Genomic DNA, 18,305 nt, shown 5'->3' on the forward strand with positions numbered 1-18,305 from the left:
TTATTAGATACTTAGGTTCTTAATAAACTGAGGCTATAACATAACATTTTCACTTTCAAAGTAACTTTAATGAAAAGTGCTAGTTGAAAAAGTTAAATTTTTTTCTTTCAAACTGAATGAAAATAAATTTATAGAGGGAAAAAATAATTTCAAATGTTAGATTTTAATCTATATCTCTATTTTAGATTGATTCTCTAAAGGAGACCTTTGCAAGCACGTCTGAAGGTAAGAAATTCATCTGATTCATCATAAGTGTTTGAGATACTGAGGATCAGGCATGTGTGGGACTAGAAGTGAAGACTTACACAGTTCTAAGATCCACATCTGGGTCCTGAAGCCATTGCTGCCCCCGGTTTTGCTGTGTATGAGCACTGAGGATGCTGTTACACCTCTCTCTTCCTTTTTTTCTTACTTGTGAAATAAGGACTGTAATGTATGACAGTATCTCCCAAAATCATTTGGAGAGTATGTAAGAGAATATGCAAAACTTGCTTTCAAAAGTGAGGGTAATGTGAAAATGTGAAGAATAAATATTCACTAAGTTATTTTAGATAAAAACACCTTGTTTTCTTAGCTTTGTTAGGAAAGGGTAAACTTGTGCAGCAGTGGGGATGTATGTAAACTATCATAGTTCTTAAACTTTTGTGTATTTTAATAGATAATCCTTCTGCATAGCCCCAGTTGAGTACAGTTTTCCTATTTTTAACTCAGGTCATGAAAAAACACCTGTTTCTACTCGTACTCGAAGCAGTCATCTAAAGCGGCCAAAGATTGGAAAGCGGTTTCAGGATTCTGACTTTAGTGGTTCTCAAGGGGAAGATGAAAAAACTGCCCAGACCTCACTGACAGCTTCAGTAAATAAGTAAAGAATTGTTTATTTTACTTCCATTATTATTATTTTATTTTTTTCTTTTACTTCAGGTGGGGACTATTTCATTGTGAGCAAATGCCTTTGGTGTGGGAGTTTATCTTTGGATTCTTCTACAGGATTATTGATTATGCTTCCCAGAGGTGTTTCCTTGACATTGTGATAAGAACAATTGCTAGTAACAGAGAATAAACTCTATTGAATAATCTTTCATGTATGAAAATAAAGAATATTTTAGTCATTGTATTATCCCAGCTGTCATTATCACCATTTTGAATTCAGTGGTGTAGTTTTTAGTAATGACTGAAGCTTAGTCAACTTTTAAAAACCCTCAATTTTCTTTTTTCAGCAGGTGGGGGTGCAGAGGGTACTAAGTGTTGAACTCAGGGGCACTCAACCACTGAACCACATCCCCAGCCTTATTTTGTGTTTTTATTTAGAGACAGGGTCTCACTGAGTTGCTTAGTGCCTCACAGTTGTTGATGCTAGCTTTGAACTCATGATCCTTCTGTCTCAGACTCCTGAGCTACTGGGATTACAGGCATGCCTGGCTAAAACCCCTTAATTTTACTTTATAATTCATCCATTTTATTGGGCTATTGGATATAATTTCTAAGTGATAACCATAAATAATGCAGTCAGTTCTTCACAGACTTAGTAGTCAACTGAATCAACAGAACACTTTGGGTGGAAAATCTATTCTCTGCCTTCCTTGTGTCTTAATAAGATTTTAAATTTTATAATAAAATTAGACTTCAGCTTGAATAGATCTGTCAACCATTCTGGAGTCAACCATTTAGTTATTTCATAGCTTTGTTCTTTTTGCTGTCAGATTGTTTTGTTAGATAGAGGATTCTGTAGTTGTGTTAATTTCATTATGTAAAGAATTGGAAATTTTTGTAATTAAGTATTTAAAGGTGTTATTTTAGTAAAGAATCTACAATGTTAAAAGCAATATTTAAATCTAGTAATTAGTGAAAAGAATAAGACTTTAGACAACCCCAGTGTTTTGTCACTGAGCAGTGTTTTGATGTAGTACCCTTTTAGAAGGGAATATAATAGTGCATTTTAAATTGAATATCAATTATTGTGTAATTTGTTTACTTTTCATAAACAGAACAATAACAGTAAGAATAAACACTCAGATGCTACTTTAGGCATAGTGAGGAGTACAACATCATCTTTGCCCTTGAAGAATTTACTGCCTCTTGGTAAAGACAGACATGTACATAGCTAGGAGCACTACAGGCTGGATTGTGATAGAGCAATAATAAAACTGAAGAATGCAGGGGATGCAGAGAAAAAAGGGAGTATGTTCAGTTGAGGGAATGAAGAGATTTGGCGTTTGAAGTGAGGGTTTCAAAGATAAAAAGACAATCAGCAAAGTTGGGAAAGAAAACTTTCTAATCTGAAAGTTCACCAACTATGATCTGCAAGCCAAATTGCCACTGGATTTTTAATTTTTATTTATTTATTTATTTTTAAACTACTGTAATTTTCTTTCATTGCTGGGAATCAAACCCAGGACTTTGCACATTCTAGGCAAGTGTTTTACTGTTAAGTTATACCCCCCCAGCTCTGCCACCTGGTTTTGTCCTATTGTGTTTTTGTAAATTTTTTATTGTAAGATATCCATGCTCATTAGGTTTATGCATCTTTTATTTTGATTGTTTTTTGGATTAGGATTGCAGAGCTGAGAAATTGGAACAGAGATCATGTGGCTCACAAAGATTAAGAGAAAAGTTACTGATCCCCTGATACAGACCAGAGCTGTCCAATAGAACTTTCTGCAATGGGTGGCGATGTTCTCTAGGTAGTGTACCACGAAGTGTGGTTAGTGCAGCTGAAGAATTGGATTTTTAAATTTCGTTTAATATTAATTAATTTAAATTTAAAAATAGTGACTTGTCTTATGGCTATTGTACTAGTACAGATCCAGACTAAATGCACAAAATTAGGAGCACTGTTGAGTAGGATAACTGATACATAAGGTGAATGATAGCATCTGTTTAGTAGGAAATAAAAAATAATGCTCTGGTAACAGGCCTTGAGAGGAGGAGATACACTTTTAATCAAAGAGCTTGTAAAGAGCCCTCCAAGTTTTGCTTTTTCTTTTCTTTCCTTTTTCTTTTTTTTGTAATAGATTGAACCCAGGGTCACTTAACCACTGAATCATATCCCCAGCCCTTTTTAAAATATTTTATTTAGAGATAGGGTCTTGCTGATTTGGCTTTGAACTCGAGATCCTCGTGCCTCAGCCTCCCAAACTGCCAGGATTACAGGCCTGTGTCCCCAAGTCCAGCTACCCTTCAAGTTTTCGAACCTGGTCTGTCACAAGTAAAAATAGGTATATTAGAAAGACAACTATGAGAGCTTTGATGAAGAATGCTGCAGGTCCAAAGTTGAGTTGAGAAGTTACAGTGATCAACAGAGAATTGGGGATTGAAGCAGAGCCTTGAAAATGGCAATAGAAAGTGATTTTCTGGAATATCATTTTGGAGTTAGTATTAAACCATTATAACTTTTTATCCATGCTGATATGTTTGAGTATGACCGAGATGTTTTTAATAATTGGGCTTGGGTTGTTGGTCAGTGGAGCATTTGTTAAGTATGCAGGAGGCTCTGGGTTAGATCCCCATCACCACAAAAATATATAATAATAATGCCAGTATCCATAATTTTGGACTGTTCAGATAAACTTGGGATACATGTTCATTCTAATAGAAGGAAGAACTGATAATATACAGGTAGAATAAAAGATAGGTCTAATTCACATGATTGAGAAGAACAATAATGTGGGAAAGAGAACAAATTTATGAGAAAATGAAGAGATTAGTTTTCTCCCTGCAAGTTTTTCCATTTGTTGGCTGGAGGATACTGTTTGAATCTCTGAAATGTTACTTTGTTAAGAAAGGATTCCTGGGGGTCTCAGTGGCTCAGGAGGCTGAGACAGGAGGATCAGGAGTTCAAAGCCAGCTTTAGCAATGGCAAAGCCAGCTTCAGCAACGGCGAGGCACTAAGCAACACAAGAGACCCTGTTTCTAAATAAAATACAAAATAAGACTGAGGATGTGGCTCAGTGGTTGAGTGCCCCTGAGTTCAATCTGCAGTATCCCCCCACACACACACCAAAAAAGAGAAAGGATTCCTGAAATTTTTTTTGGAGGGGGTGGTACTAGGGATTGAACTCAGGGGTACTCACCCACTGAGCCATATCCACAGCCCTATTTTGTATTTTTAAATAAAAATACAAAATAAAATAAATATAAATAAAAATACAGGGTCTCACTGAGTTGCTTAGTGCCTCCCGTTGCTGAGGCTGGCCTTGAACTCGTGGTCTTCCTGTCTCAGCCTCCCAAGCTGCTGGGATTAGAGGCAGGCACCATCATGCCCAGCAGATTCCTGAAATTTTATACCGATCCTTAAGAGAACAAGGAAGAATGGTTTTCTTTTGTGTTCTAGATTAGAGTCTACTACACGCCCCTCCGAGAGCTCAGAAGAATTCCTGGAAGAAGAACCTGAGCAGAGAGTGAGTGAATTTGAGGATGAAAGTCGTGATAAAGATACACGTCCTGCACCTGAAACCCAGCTACGAATAGAAAAGCAAGATGGTGAAAAGGTATGAGGTCACTTGTGAAATAAGATGAATGAACGTAAAGTAAGATTTTCCTAATCATGTATTGGTAGAATAATATAATGATATATTTTAAATAAGTTACGGTTAGTGTTAAGAAGGAGATAATAAATAAGGGCACCCAGGTGCTACACTTGGGAGAGAGAATAAAGTTACAAGAGTAATTTATATCAAGCTGAGTTTATAGAAATTTGAGTTGTATCACATATGTAGGAATAATCAAGTACTAAGATGCTTCAGTGTACTTCAAAGAAAGGAAGGAAGGACTTGGGGATGTAGCTCAGTGGTAGAATGCCTGTGGGCTCAATCCTCAGTACTACAATAAATAAATAGATAATAACATGTAAATTGATTTGTGGAATTAAATACACTGAAGAAGTACACAATTGATGTGACCTTACAGACCAGTTAGATTGCTTTTAGGTCCAAAATGCTCTTAGTTGCATCCCTATTTTGGATAGAAGTATAGGAATCAGTTATCCAAAATAAAAAAAATATTTAACCATGATTGATCTTACAGATTCCTATAAAAATAACCTTTTACCCCCTAAAACTGGAGAAAACAGGCAAAGCCTTTATAACTAGTTCAACTATTTATCTGCTTGATTTCTGTTGTTCTTCAAATATTCTTATCCTCTTTTTTCCTCCTGTTTCTGTTCTCTTCTTTTTCCAATAGCTTCAAACCTTTGCTCTCTACAGATTCCTTATTTCATATGTATTAGAGTTTCTCAAAAAAAATCTTTTAAATTGTTTTCCAAATCTGTATATCAGGTGAATAACTACATAACTGATTTTATTTTATTTTTTTAAGATATTGCATCCACCTATAACTCTTTATTTTTTTTTAAAGAGAGAGAGAATTTTTAAATATTTATTTATTTATTTTTTTTTAGTTTTTGGCGGACACAACATCTTTGTATGTGGTGCTGAGGATCAAACCCAGGCTGCACGCATGCCAGGCGAGCACGCTACCGCTTGAGCCACATCCCAGCCTTATTTTATTTTTTTAAGACACACCAATTTAGCTACTACTTCTTTAGCATTTTTATTATATGAAATTGAGAAAATAAATTAAAATACATATGGAAAAATAAAGAAAAGCACTTTTGAAAAACCCAAGATTTGTATGCATCTAAATGATGATAGAAATAGATATTTTGTTTTCTTCTCCCCCTTTAAACTCTAGAATAAACTGTTGTATCTACAATCTACTGTACCTCATATAACCTGATTTATTCACTCAGCAAGACATTGTCATCAGTGACAACTTCCTTTTTAATGCAGATGGCTTCCCTTACCTGGATTAACTACTTTCCCCACCTAGAAATTCTCTGGTTCCCTGTCTTTATAACACTCATTTTTTTTTTTTAATCTCTGCAGTTTTTTTTGTAGTTATGTATGTATGTGTGTATGTATGTATGAATGACTCCTTTTTACTTTGGTCCTTATTATGGACATTCTAGAAAACTCGGAAAGATTTAGAAAACTTTATGGTTCATGGTCTCTCTTTTGAAAGTACATTCAATCTAATGACTTAAACTGTTATCTCTATGGGGATGGTCAGTAACTCTAGATTTTCAATATTTATTCAGATTCTGGTCCCATAATGCCACTTGCCTACTGAATATTTCTATTTAGACAGATATCTTCTGTCATCTTAAATTAAACTCAAATCTCTCTCTCTCTCTCTCTCTCTTTTTTTTTTTTTTTGTAGGAGGGGATATTAGAGGTTTTGCCCAGAGGTGCTTTACCATTGAGCTACATCCCAGCCCTTTTTATTTTTTATTTTGAGACAGGGTATCTTTAAGTTGTTCAGGTCCTCACTAAATTGCTGAGGCTGGCTCCAATTTGCTATCCTGCTTTCGCCCCGTGTAGCTTGGCTTCTGGGTATGTGCCACTGCACCAAGCTCTAGTCCTTTTTTTTTTTTTTTTTAAATTATTATTTCTGTATTGAACCTGGTTTTCCTCGTTTTTATCTTTCATTCTGTTTTCAAACTTAAAACTTAATGGACTGGCCTTTTCATTTCTTACTTTCAGTTACCACAGTTTATTTTTTTAAGCATTTGATTTATCTAATTTTCTTCCTTTTAACATTCTCCCACTCTGGTTGGTCCTTTTATTAGTTTATTATAATTACCTTATGTGTGCATCTGATTCTGTGTACCACCTGGTATAATAATAAAATATATATTAATTATAGAAAAACTTTTACTTTAAGCTGGTCACGGTGGTGCCTGCCTATATAATCCCAGCTGCTCAGGAGGCTGAGGCAGAAGGATCATGAGTTCACAGCCAGCCTCAGCAATTTATCGAGGCCCTAATAAACTCGATGAGACTTTGTCTCTAAATAAATATTTGAAAAAACAGGCGAGGGATGTGGGGATGTGGCTTAGTGTTTAAGTGCCCCTGGGGTCAGTCCCTGTTACCTGGTAGTAAAAAGAAAGAAAAGAACACTTTAGAAAAAAAAAATTTAAATATTTTTTTAGTTGTCAATGGACCTTTATTTTTATTTATTTATATGTGGTGCTGAAGAGTGAACCCAGTGCCTCATACCTGCTAGGCAAGCGCTCTGCCACTGAGCTGTAACTTCAGTCTTAGAAAAAAAAAATTTTATAGAAAAGATAAGTCTCTGACTTCAACCTCTCTTTAGAGAACTTTCCTTAATATGCTTTCAGAAATCTTGTATTCTATTTCTGAATACTCAAATGTATTTGTTTCTAATTTTTAATATGGTAATAAAATTTCTTCTAATTATTAGACTTGTCACTAGAATTAATTTGAAATATTTATCATTAAATAGAAATAAACTGATAAACACTGGAAGAAGAATTTCAGAAATTGGAGGATTTGTGTTATCTGATCGCCTTCCCATATTTTAATGTGATGCAAGTAGTCAGATTGTTCAGAAATGATCCTGGGTTGACTAACAATGAGCTAGATGAGAATGGGGTTCTCTTTTTTTCCCAGTAAGAAGCAGCACCCAAACTCCACTTTCCAGGAGACTTTCACTGGCAAGATAAAATAATTTCCAACAGGTCTCAAAGATTCCAGGTGATGAACCTTAAAAAGTCTAGGCTCCCTCTGGGGCCTTTTTACTGAACAAGTTCCTCTCATGATTGTCAGGCAAGAAAGAAGAGCAGGAAAGTTCAGGGTCTTTTCACCAAATTTTAGACCCATACTCCTGTCCTATCTCCATTAGAACACTGGGAGTATGAGCTATTTATGGGTTCTTTATTGACCTTTCCTCATTAGTTTCCCTTTTCCTCCAGTAAGACTATTACTGAAAGAGGGTCAAATAATAGTTCTGATACCATATAATGTTTTAACTCCATCATGAGTCCTGAAGGATGATAGGAACTGAGAAGGGATGAATCTTGCATACCAAAAAGTTTGCTTTAAGGTCTCTGCTTTTCCCTCCTGCTATAGGATTCTGAATTAGAGCCTATGAATGGTGAGATAATGGATGATACTCTTAAGACTTCACTTACAACGGAAGAAGAGGACTCCATTAGTGAAGGTTTAGAAGAAGAATTGAAAGCACAGTCTTGTAATTCCAGTGAAGACACTGTAAATCTTGTTCCACTGGTGGTAGAATCCTCAAAACCTCCCGAGGCTGTTGCACCAGATAAGGTAAGACAGAAATAACCCTATTTTTTTTTTTAAATCATTTAAAGTGTGCTATTGTAAATGCCATTGAGGATAGAGGGGATTGCATACTATATTTTCCTCCAGCTTAACTTGTACAGTATCTGCCTTCTGATTTCAATCCCTAGCAACTGCCCCCTGCCCAAAAGGCACATCTGCTTTATGATAATGAAATGAATTTTTACTTTATTTACTTAGGGAATGCTTAGAAAAGTGGATAAACATGATTTACCAAATGTCAAGTATCCTATCTGCTTTCATAGTCTATGACCAATATAATTTTAATTAATGAGGCAGAATAGATTAGTGGGAAAAAAACCATGGTGTAGTATTTGAAAAGAAATTTCTTTTACTTTTAAATATTCTAACTAAAGGCTAAAATATTATATTACACTGATTTACTAGTCTGTCAACCTAATTGCTGAATAAAACTTACATTGCTTTTACCTAATGAAACCATAATCAGATTTAGTGGAGTAGCATAGTGTTAAGCAGTTCTTGGTTCTGGCTCCAGTACCACCAGAGACTAAACTCTTGGAAGTAATTCATGGTTTTGCAGAATCTTGGTATAAAATTTTAAAATGTCAGGCTGGGGTTGTTGATCAGTGGTAGAGCACTTGCTTTGCATGTGTCAAGCCCTGGGTTTGATCTTCAGCACCATATGAAAAAAAAAAAAAAACAAATAAAAATATAAAGATATTAAAAAAACTTTTAAAAGTCCTAAATACTCTTTGAGGTAAAATAATTATTATATCTAGTAGTGTATTAAAATTACTATGAAAAATTTTTTAAATAAATTGTATTTGGAATATGCAGATGATTAACAAAAATAATGTATACTGAATTCTTTTAAATTGTAGTTCATTACAGATTAATGTGAAAATAACTCATTTTAGAACTATATTGCAAAAGATGTGCAACTATATTGAACTATATTGCAAAACACAAAACCCAAATTTTGTGTTTTCAGACTCCACATATAACTGATACAGAAGTGTTGGTAGACCAAGGCCCATCTGATGACAAAGGGCACACCGAAGAGAAACTGTCTCCAGTTTCAAGAAAGAAAGCACATTTTGGAGGTTCAGACAAGGTTGACAGTATCTCAAATGAAGACCGATCTGACAGTGGTTTTCCAAACTCCGTGATAGCTGAATTTTCTGAAGAACCGGTATCTGAGAATTTATCACCCAACACTACTTCCTCACTTGAAGATCAGGGTGAGGAGGGGGTGCCTGAGCCCCAGGAAACATCTACTGCTCTTTCTCAGAGTTCTTTGATAGAGGTTGAACTTGAGGATGTGCCATTTTCACAGAATGCAGGACAGAAGAACCAGTCAGAGGAGCAGTCTGAAGCATCTTCTGAGCAACTGGATCAGTTTACACAATCAGCAGAAAAAGCTGTGGATAGCAGCTCAGAGGAGATAGAAGTGGAAGTGCCTGTAGTAGATAGGCGGAATTTAAGAAGAAAGGCCAAAGGGCATAAAGGACCTGGTAAGAAGAAAGCTAAGCTGACCTGAATGAAGAAGGAATGTGTATGATAAATCTTCTTTGTAACATAATTGTTGTTTTTAAAACAGTGATTAATAAACAGCATGGAGCACAGGACAAAAATTTCTAAAATTTCAATTTGAACTGGAATTTATGATGCAGTTTTTCTCTCCCTTTAGGACCTGTGGTTCAACATTCTTTTTAATTTTTCAGACTATTTTGTGTAAATAGAATTTTTTATTTTTATTAACCATATTTCAATTTTGGGAAACCAGATCATATTATATTTTTCTTTAGCAGGTGGGATACTTGACCATAAATATTTCAAAAAAATATAAATTTAAAAAGTGAGTAGTCGGCTTTCCATTACTTGTAAGGATCATAGAAATCTTTTATACTAAGGGTTTTAATAGTGAAACTTGGTGAAGGGTCTAGAAGTTTTATCTTGGATATCAAAACTAATTCCCATTTTTTAAAAAGTTGGCACACCTCAACAAAAATGGCAGTAAATTAGAGTAAGTAAAACCTTAAGTAAATTACAGCCCAGAAATAGAAACTTATGTCACAGGTTTATCAAGATATTTTGGTTCTCCTTTTAATCTTAGTTGGGATGCAGTTTCTTCCTTTGACTTCAATGTTTGCAGAAAGCTACATACAAAATATACTTTTGACTCTGACTAGTAACAGAATTGCTAGAGATTTAATTAGCATGTGGGGAAATTTTTAAAATTCCATTTGAAGTAGTAGTTTGTTGTAATTTTTGTATTACCTTTAATCAGGGAAACATCCTAACTATAGAATTTAGGGATACAGTTTAATTTGGGCTATCTAGTCTTTATTTTTTAGTTGTAGATGGACACAATATCATTTTTATGTGGTGCTGAGGACCGAACCAAGGGCCTCGCACGTGCTAGGTGAGTGCTCTATCGCTGAGCCACAACTCCAGCCCCTATCTAGTCTTAATCTAAGATAAATGACCAATACGTTTGTTCCTACCCAATTAATAGCTATACTTCAGAAGATCCTTTTCTGAGCTTTATCCTTAATTCAGTAACCCTATTTTCCATCAGCTTTCATCTGGTCCTCTCTCATTGTGATTCTTCAGTCAAAAGATCTGCCTGCCTGTCAGTTTATGCCCTTGGTAACCATTTTTGTGTAGAATTGGAACTGTACCCACAATCTCAGGCCTAGATGGCAGGAGAAAAGCTGCCTTGGGAGCTGTAGGTACAATAGCTTAAATCAAATTGAAGGGTTCAGTTGTCCCTTTGGTCTTGCTCACTTTTAGATTTGTTCTGAGTATTGGTTGCAAGATAGCTTCTGTATGTACTTTTTGGTGCCACAGCAAAGTCATTAATTTGCTTAAAAAAATTTGGAGGGAAAAAAATCCCTAAACTTAAGTTTTTGTATGGCAATTTGTTTTAAAATAAACAAAATAGTTACTCTTAGAATTGAAAGAGAATCTCAAAATAGATCCCAATCTTTGAAAGTATTATGTGAACTTCAATTTGCACTTTATGTTGAGAATGTTTTGAGATCCTTTCAGTTTGTTCTTGACAGCTTGTAGATTCCTGTGTGAAACATGTTATGACTTTCTGTCATGATTTGAGGTGCTATGGATTTATGTTGAAAGTTTATTCAGTCTTAAGTCAGGTGGTCTGATGATGTCGTGTCATTAAATTTTATTTTGGAATATTGATATTTAGATCAATTAGTTAAATTTTTAAGCAGGCAAAACAGTAAGTCCTTCCTGTTCACATAAGATCTTGAACACTTGTGTTCTCTCTTTTCTTTAATTATTGGTCAGAGGAAATTAGATAATTCTATTCTAAGTGAAAATGAAAGTACTTTGGTCATTTGTTTTCTCAGCATATAAGTGTGACTAATGCTAGTGAACCTATCCAATATTCATGCTATTTTACAGTTTAAGAAACTTGTTAATATCACAACTAGGAAGGTAACTTAGATCCTGGTAAGATCCGGAAAATTCATAGTTTCCATCTTTCATTTGTTAAAATAGACTTAAACTTTTAGATAATTTACTGATTTACTAATTTTTTTTTGCTCATTGCTGTCTTTACTTTCTTTAAAACTGGTATAGTTTTAAAAGAAGATTGTACTCACAACTCTTGGTGTGTGAAGTCTCTTATTCATGTATGATCACTGGGGACTAACAGTGTAAACACTTGTTCAAATCTTTGCTCAGCACATGAGAAAATGTTATTATATCTATGATAGTTAGAAAATGTTATTTTTGGGTTATAGATCATAGAGCAAAAAGTTAGATCACATGGAGAAACCTAACTTTTCTTGTTTAGTAATTTATGTTGATATATACAGTTTATAACAGTTTATCCTGAATAGAGATTCTAAATAAACTTAATCAGATACTTGTAGTTTTTGCAACACATTAGAAAAACTTTCAGAATTACAGTAGACTGTAATGTGATTTCAACCAGCTAGTCTAGTTGTTGAGTGTTCAGTCACATTCTACATAGTCCTTTGTGAACTGCTATTTTCTATTCAGATGTCTGCCAAGAAAGGAATTGACTTTTGTGTATATACGTATATATTTCCTTGTGTAATATAAAGCAGATGGTTATTAGCAAAATTTTAGTTCTTTCAAGTATAAATTATTCAATTGCTAGACCTCACAGAAATTAGTATATTTAAAAATTAACAAAGCTCCTCTACAACTTTTAAAGGTGAGAGGCTCTATTACGATTTTTTTATAAAATCAAACAGCATGACTTAAAATGTGTTTATATTCATGGTGTTTCCATACAGTGCAGAGATGGTAAAGATAACATCTAGTTATTAATGGTTTGCTTTTAGCAGATTACTGTAACACTATTTAAAATGGTTTTAGTGACTTTATAAAAAGTGTCTTGAAGGTTTATGATTGAGTCTTTACCTAATATCTAAATTATCTGCTCTTATGTTCCACTTTATCCTTGGGGGTTATCTTCTAAGGTTAGGTCACACCAGCAAACTGCAAGATTTTAATGTAAATAAAGAATTTATACTGACACTACTCATCTGTGTAACAATATTTTAGAAACAGATTTCTGCCTTGTATGTCCACTAGTAGCAACATGGTGTTTCAGGTGTGATCCAGTCTTTTTACAGGTGATTTATTACAAATGTTATGCTTGTTTTCATATTGAGTATCAAACCTCCTTTTTACAAGATAATTTGTTTCTTTAATTTGGGTCTAAAAATTGAGTAAACGTCCTTTCTGTAGTATTCAGTTATTACCTAAAGTTAATTTTTTCCCTCTTCTAGAACTTAATTCACACATTACCCATTTTTATTAGTGGCAAAATCATTTGTTAAATTCTAATTTAAGAAGGGTTCAGCTTCTGTCAAATGATTCTATTGTACTGAAACATCATTTACATGGAAGTAGCCTTCCTTTTCCTATGTGTTCTAGAACTTCGATTATGTTTATAAAACTTAGGAAAAATGAAACATTATTCAGAATAGCAAGTCTTAAAGAATACTTTTTTTTTTTTTAAAGTTTGAAAATAGTTGTTAATATAATTTGTGATTGTTTTCTGGTCTGTTTTAAAATTCTTTCATTTTACCCCTACTTTCATTCATGAAAATGTGTTTAGATACTGAATTTGTTTAGATATTCAGTTATTTTGTTAAAGAAATAATCACTATTGGCTGTACTTTGCAGACTTAAAAATAAAACAGAATTTAAAATGTTGTGGTGATTAATGTAGTATATAGATACCCTAAAGCTTAGAGTTATGACCATGTAATTCAAACCACGGAATTGAATTAGAACCCTAAAACATGACCTTTTTATTTACATTAACCAATTAATTGCAAATAATTTTCTCTTTAGGGCATTAAAGTGGAATTATCCAAAATTTTTAGTACCATTCTGAAAGCACAAGTATATATACAGAATATAGAAAATGCTAACATAAAAAAGTATGTTAATTTACTTACTGAACAAGATCACTGATGAAAAGATGTATCTAAGAGGTCTGAATTTTTTCTACATTGTAAAGTCTGCTTTTCTCTTAGATATTTTTTCAGTTATACTGGTGGTTTTTTCAGAAATGACAGATCTGCATTGCTGAATATCCACTCTTTAATGCAGATACTGGTATTTATGGGTTTGCTTTTTCAATTGTTGATTCTTAAAAACATGTAAACCCTTAACATAAACCCCCAAATAAAGAACAACCTGCAAACTCCCTCATTTTAATGTTTTTTTTTTTTTTTAAACAGTTTAATATTAAGGCTGTTTGGTAGTATTCAGAACTATCACTGTACAGTAATGGTGGTTTTCCTGATTGATTTGTAGTCTTATAATAATTCCAAGAAGTGTAAAACTGTTGTCAAACAAGTAAGACCGCATTTATGCATCCGTCATTTTCAGGATTATTGGTAACCTGGGCATATTTCCCTGATGGGGAGAAAAAAAAAAGATGTGAGAAATGTTAGCTAATAAAAATTAAATATAATTTCACTTTGGGTGCTGGGGATCAAACCCAGGGCCTTGTATATGCTGGGCAATTGCTCTAACACTGAGTTATATCCTAGCCCCCAAATTTAAAAAATATAAAATTAAACTCTTAATTATAATATTCCTAAAATACATCTAATAACCACTTTTATTAAATATGAATAGAATAAGATTTTTAAGTCATTCAAGACCAAGTTGTGTTCTGAGTATAATTTTCTTAAAATATTTTTTTAGTTGTCAATGGATATTTCATTTATCCATCCACATATTTATTTATTTATAAATAGTAATTGGCTCTATTCTATTAGTTCATTGCATTAATACGCCTCTACTTTTCTGACTCTTCCTTAAAAATGCACCATGTTGAGATCAGTTGCCAACATGAATTATGAACCAATTACAAGAATTTCGGGTATATTCTTCCCTTTTGAAGAACATCACAGTTTAAAGGTACTTTAAGCACTAAAAAGAGTTTAAAATTGCTGCATGACAAATTACCCCTTATTTAAATGAAACCAATAAGCTCAATTTTAAAACTTGCTATATAAAGTAGTGTTCCTAAAGATTTACATAAAGTTTTAGCTCACATAGCTCTTCCACATTAAAAACGTGTGCTCTGTACTATCAACTTGAAATGTAGAACACCAATAGCTCCATATTCAAAAATTGACTTACCCCAAATCACTTTGCCTCCTTGTGTTACAAGGCCCAACTCGCTGACATTCACCTCAATGACTGTACCTTTGGTAATAACACCCAAAGTTGTATACAGTGGGGATGACGGATTCTTTTTCACACCAAGTATTGGTAGGCAAAAGGTGGCTTTCAGTTCAGGATGTGTTACATGGGCCTTCTTGAAACGTAAGCCCTAGTAAACAAACATAAGCTATGAGTCCAAAATGTTAATGATGAGTAGTCCTTTTTACTTATCTTTTGCACCATCAAAGAATCATTGGTTCAAGCAAAGGGGAAGAAGGGTGCATGGGGGCAGGAAAGATGGCAGATCGAGATGGACATCATTACCCTAGGTACATGTATAACTGCACATACGGTGTGACAATCATAGAAAGATAAAGTTTTGCTGCAATTGTGTACAATGAATCAAAATGCATTCTGCTGTCATATATAACTAATTAAAATAAATTAATTAATCATTGGTTCAATAAATGTCAAATCTTTCAACCTTTCAAATAAAATACTATTATTTCTAATGACTAAAAAATTAACAGGATAAATGTGAAGAAAAATCCTACATATATACTCCTGCAAAGTTTTTACTATGTAACAGTTACCTAGAAAAATACTCCTATTTTGACTTTGTCTAGTCATCTGTACTTATTGAAAATTTGGTACATGCCAAGCACAATGCTAGAGCTGATGATACATGATAACCTTACCATATGCCCTTCCTTTCTTTCTGTTAAATGATGAAACAAGGGTCAGCAGTCTTAATGACTGTTTCCTGATTAAATGAGCTGGGTGGAGGCCTGTAATCCCAGTGGCTCAGGAGGCTAAGACAGGAGGATCCCAAGTTCAAAGCTAGCCTCAGCAAAAGCAAGGCACTAAGCAACTCAGTGAGACTCTGTCTCTAAATAAAATACTGAAAGGGCTGGGGATGTGGTTCAGGGGTTGAGTGCCCCTGAGTTCAATCCCAGTACAAAAAAAAGAAACCTGATCAAATGATGGAAAGGGAGATAAATGAAATCAATCAAATGTAAATGTCCCAATTCTAAGTCTCCATATACTTTAGCTACCATGCATGATACAAAAAGGGGTGGACTGTCAGTTTTCTTCAATGATAACAGGTACAAGAGTGGAGAGCACCCAGAGAGGCTTTGTTACAAATATGGAACCACCCAGCCATCTAGATAGGATCTTTTGGAGTGTAGTACTTATGTCACCATACTTTGTAGTCTTTATTTTTACTTATATGGTGGGAAGGGATAATATTAAATCAGGTTCTTAGTAATAGTTTCTTTAAATATACTTATAAGAATAGCCTGACTAATATAGTGTCTCCCTATTGAACCCGTTGCCAAAACATTCAGAAAATTTTGAATATGAAATTGAAAACAAGGGTAGTTGATGATATAATCCAAAAGTAGATGAATAAAATAACAGTAAACATTTTAGGCTTTTCAAGTCATATAGTCTCTTGCAACTCTTCAAGGGAAGGGTGGGTATGCAATGTATACACAAACAGGTGTGACTATGTTCCATTAAGACTTAGTTTAGGGCTGGGGATATAGCTCAGTTGGTAGAATGCTTGCCTTGCATGCACAAGGCCTTGGTTTAATCCCCAGCACCACAAAACAAAACAAAACAAAACAAAACAAAAACAGTAAGACTTAATTTACATAAACAGACTGCCAGTATTTTACTTAATCTATTAAACAATCACCCTGAGCAAGAATTAATACTAGCTTTCTGATTCCTTGTTTTAAGCAGGCTGGTTTTCAAGGCATTTTACAAAAATATATTCAATTATATCTTTCCTGAAGCAGGGGTGGGCAAATGATGATTAGTTTAGGGGCATGTTAACATCACTGACATCATAATAAAGCTACTTTTATAGCTATATTATATGGTAGTATTCAGAAACTACTACTAATGGTAGTCGTAGTTTGTAGTCTTGATTGATTTGTAGTCTTATAATAATTTTAAGGAGTGTAAAACTGTTGTAAAACCAGTAAGACCGCATTTATGCATCCATCACTTTCAGGATTATTGGTAACTTGGGCATATTTCCCTGAAGGGAGAAGAAAAAAAAAGAAGAAATATTAGCTAATAAAAATTAAATTAAATTTTACTTCATGGTGCTGGGGATGCCAAGCACAATGTAGTTTTTTTTTTTTTTTGGTCTCTTTTTGCAGTGCTGGGGAACATGCTAGCAAGTGCTCTACCACTGAGCCTCACCCCTAGTCCTCTTCTCTTTTTATAATGATTACATACTGAATGTTTTCAAAAGCATTATTATATTTCCCTGACTAAACCAGAAGTGACTCAAAACTGTCCTCAAATTTTCTAACTGATCTTAAAGACGTGTTTGAGGCCTAGCAGTGTCAGACATATAATAGTCACTTATTGAATGAGTAGAGTGTAACTGTGTGGATAGAGAAAGTTCTAATATATCATGTTTCAAGGAATTCGATAAAGATGTCTATTATGAAAATTCTTTTTCACTTGAAATCTCCATTTATGAAGTTAAAGACAAGATTCTTGATTATAGTGGAAAAAGTGCTAAGTACTTACTCTCAGAGTAACAAAAATAGCATAAAAACATTTTTTAACCTGTTTTTCAAACAAATTTTAGGAATTTCAGGAAGTTGTAATATACTTTATCCAGTTTAACAAGGACTAATATTTAGGTGACTAAACCCTTGCAAAGGACTTACCATTGGCCTAATGAATCTTTCATATTTAGGTGGTTTTCTTGTAAAGCCATCTCCAACAAAGCAGACTTTAGTAACCATCCTCTTCCAGGCCTTCTTTTTTCTCTTTCCTGTTCGAATCACTTTTAATACTTCTGTTTCTCCCTGGGCACGAACCTTGGGAAGGGGGACTTCCCATTTTCCCTAATGATACACCAGAGTTAAAATCTGTATTGTAAGTAAGACTATAGCTTAAATATGTTTTTAGTTGTTCAGAGCTGTAGATTCACTTTTTTCCTTAACCATTAGCTTATGGTTCAGTTGTTTTTTAAGTCTGTATTCATGGGTATGTTAAATAATTGGTTTGTTTAAGCTAAAAATCTTATTGCCCTGTTATGGGTAAAAAATACCATCTGTAATAAAGTAGTGACTTCTATAGAGCATATATGCATTACTACTAGTTTGTAAAATTGGAAGACTGTTTCCATTTAATGTACTTTGCATTTCTACTGCAAATGGATATTTAGATTGTAGGAGATAAAAGTCCTTCACTAGATGTTTTATATCTCCTTAGAATACAAATTCATGTGCATGTGTATAAACATACATATACATTAACATTCACACACTAAATATATAAAACATTATTTAACACACACTGTAGCAGTATAAGGCAGCATAAAAAATTTTGGACTTATTTCTGAGACATGGACAGGTTCTAGGAGCAGCTCTACCATTTTATAGTTAAGTGACCATGAAGAATGATTTATCATCATCTATACAATGAAAGACTTTAAGTAGATAACCACTAAAG

At 33.9% G+C, this 18,305-nt stretch overlaps 2 protein-coding genes across 8 annotated transcripts in view; one reads left to right on the forward strand and one right to left on the reverse strand.

Annotated features, from left to right (window-relative positions):
* Positions 1-13,349, forward strand: part of Fam169a (family with sequence similarity 169 member A) — a 70,214-nt gene extending 56,865 nt beyond the window's left edge. For all 6 annotated transcript variants that reach the window (XM_078043479.1, XM_078043493.1, XM_078043499.1 and 3 more), the window contains 5 exons: positions 186-225; positions 712-862; positions 4,331-4,487; positions 7,929-8,132; positions 9,118-13,349. In XM_078043479.1, coding sequence (XP_077899605.1) covers positions 186-225; positions 712-862; positions 4,331-4,487; positions 7,929-8,132; positions 9,118-9,666 — 1,101 coding nt within the window. In that variant the 3' untranslated portion in view covers positions 9,667-13,349. The remainder of the gene's footprint in view (positions 1-185; positions 226-711; positions 863-4,330; positions 4,488-7,928; positions 8,133-9,117) is intronic.
* Nsa2 (NSA2 ribosome biogenesis factor) overlaps positions 1-18,305 on the reverse strand; it is a 33,361-nt gene that overhangs the window by 12,009 nt on the left and 3,047 nt on the right. The window contains exons 4-6 of one of the 2 annotated variants that reach the window (XM_078043542.1): positions 17,516-17,695; positions 14,796-14,988; positions 13,840-14,060 (exon numbers count right to left, since the gene is read on the reverse strand). In XM_078043542.1, coding sequence (XP_077899668.1) covers positions 13,993-14,060; positions 14,796-14,988; positions 17,516-17,695 — 441 coding nt within the window. In that variant the 3' untranslated portion in view covers positions 13,840-13,992. Of the gene's footprint in view, positions 1-13,839; positions 14,061-14,795; positions 14,989-17,515; positions 17,696-18,305 lie in introns of those variants that run through there. The other variant, XM_078043548.1, reaches the window with a different exon arrangement.

Source organism: Ictidomys tridecemlineatus, chromosome 1 (assembly GCF_052094955.1).
Source record: "Ictidomys tridecemlineatus isolate mIctTri1 chromosome 1, mIctTri1.hap1, whole genome shotgun sequence".
In the NCBI taxonomy this organism is placed as follows: domain Eukaryota; kingdom Metazoa; phylum Chordata; class Mammalia; order Rodentia; family Sciuridae; genus Ictidomys; species Ictidomys tridecemlineatus.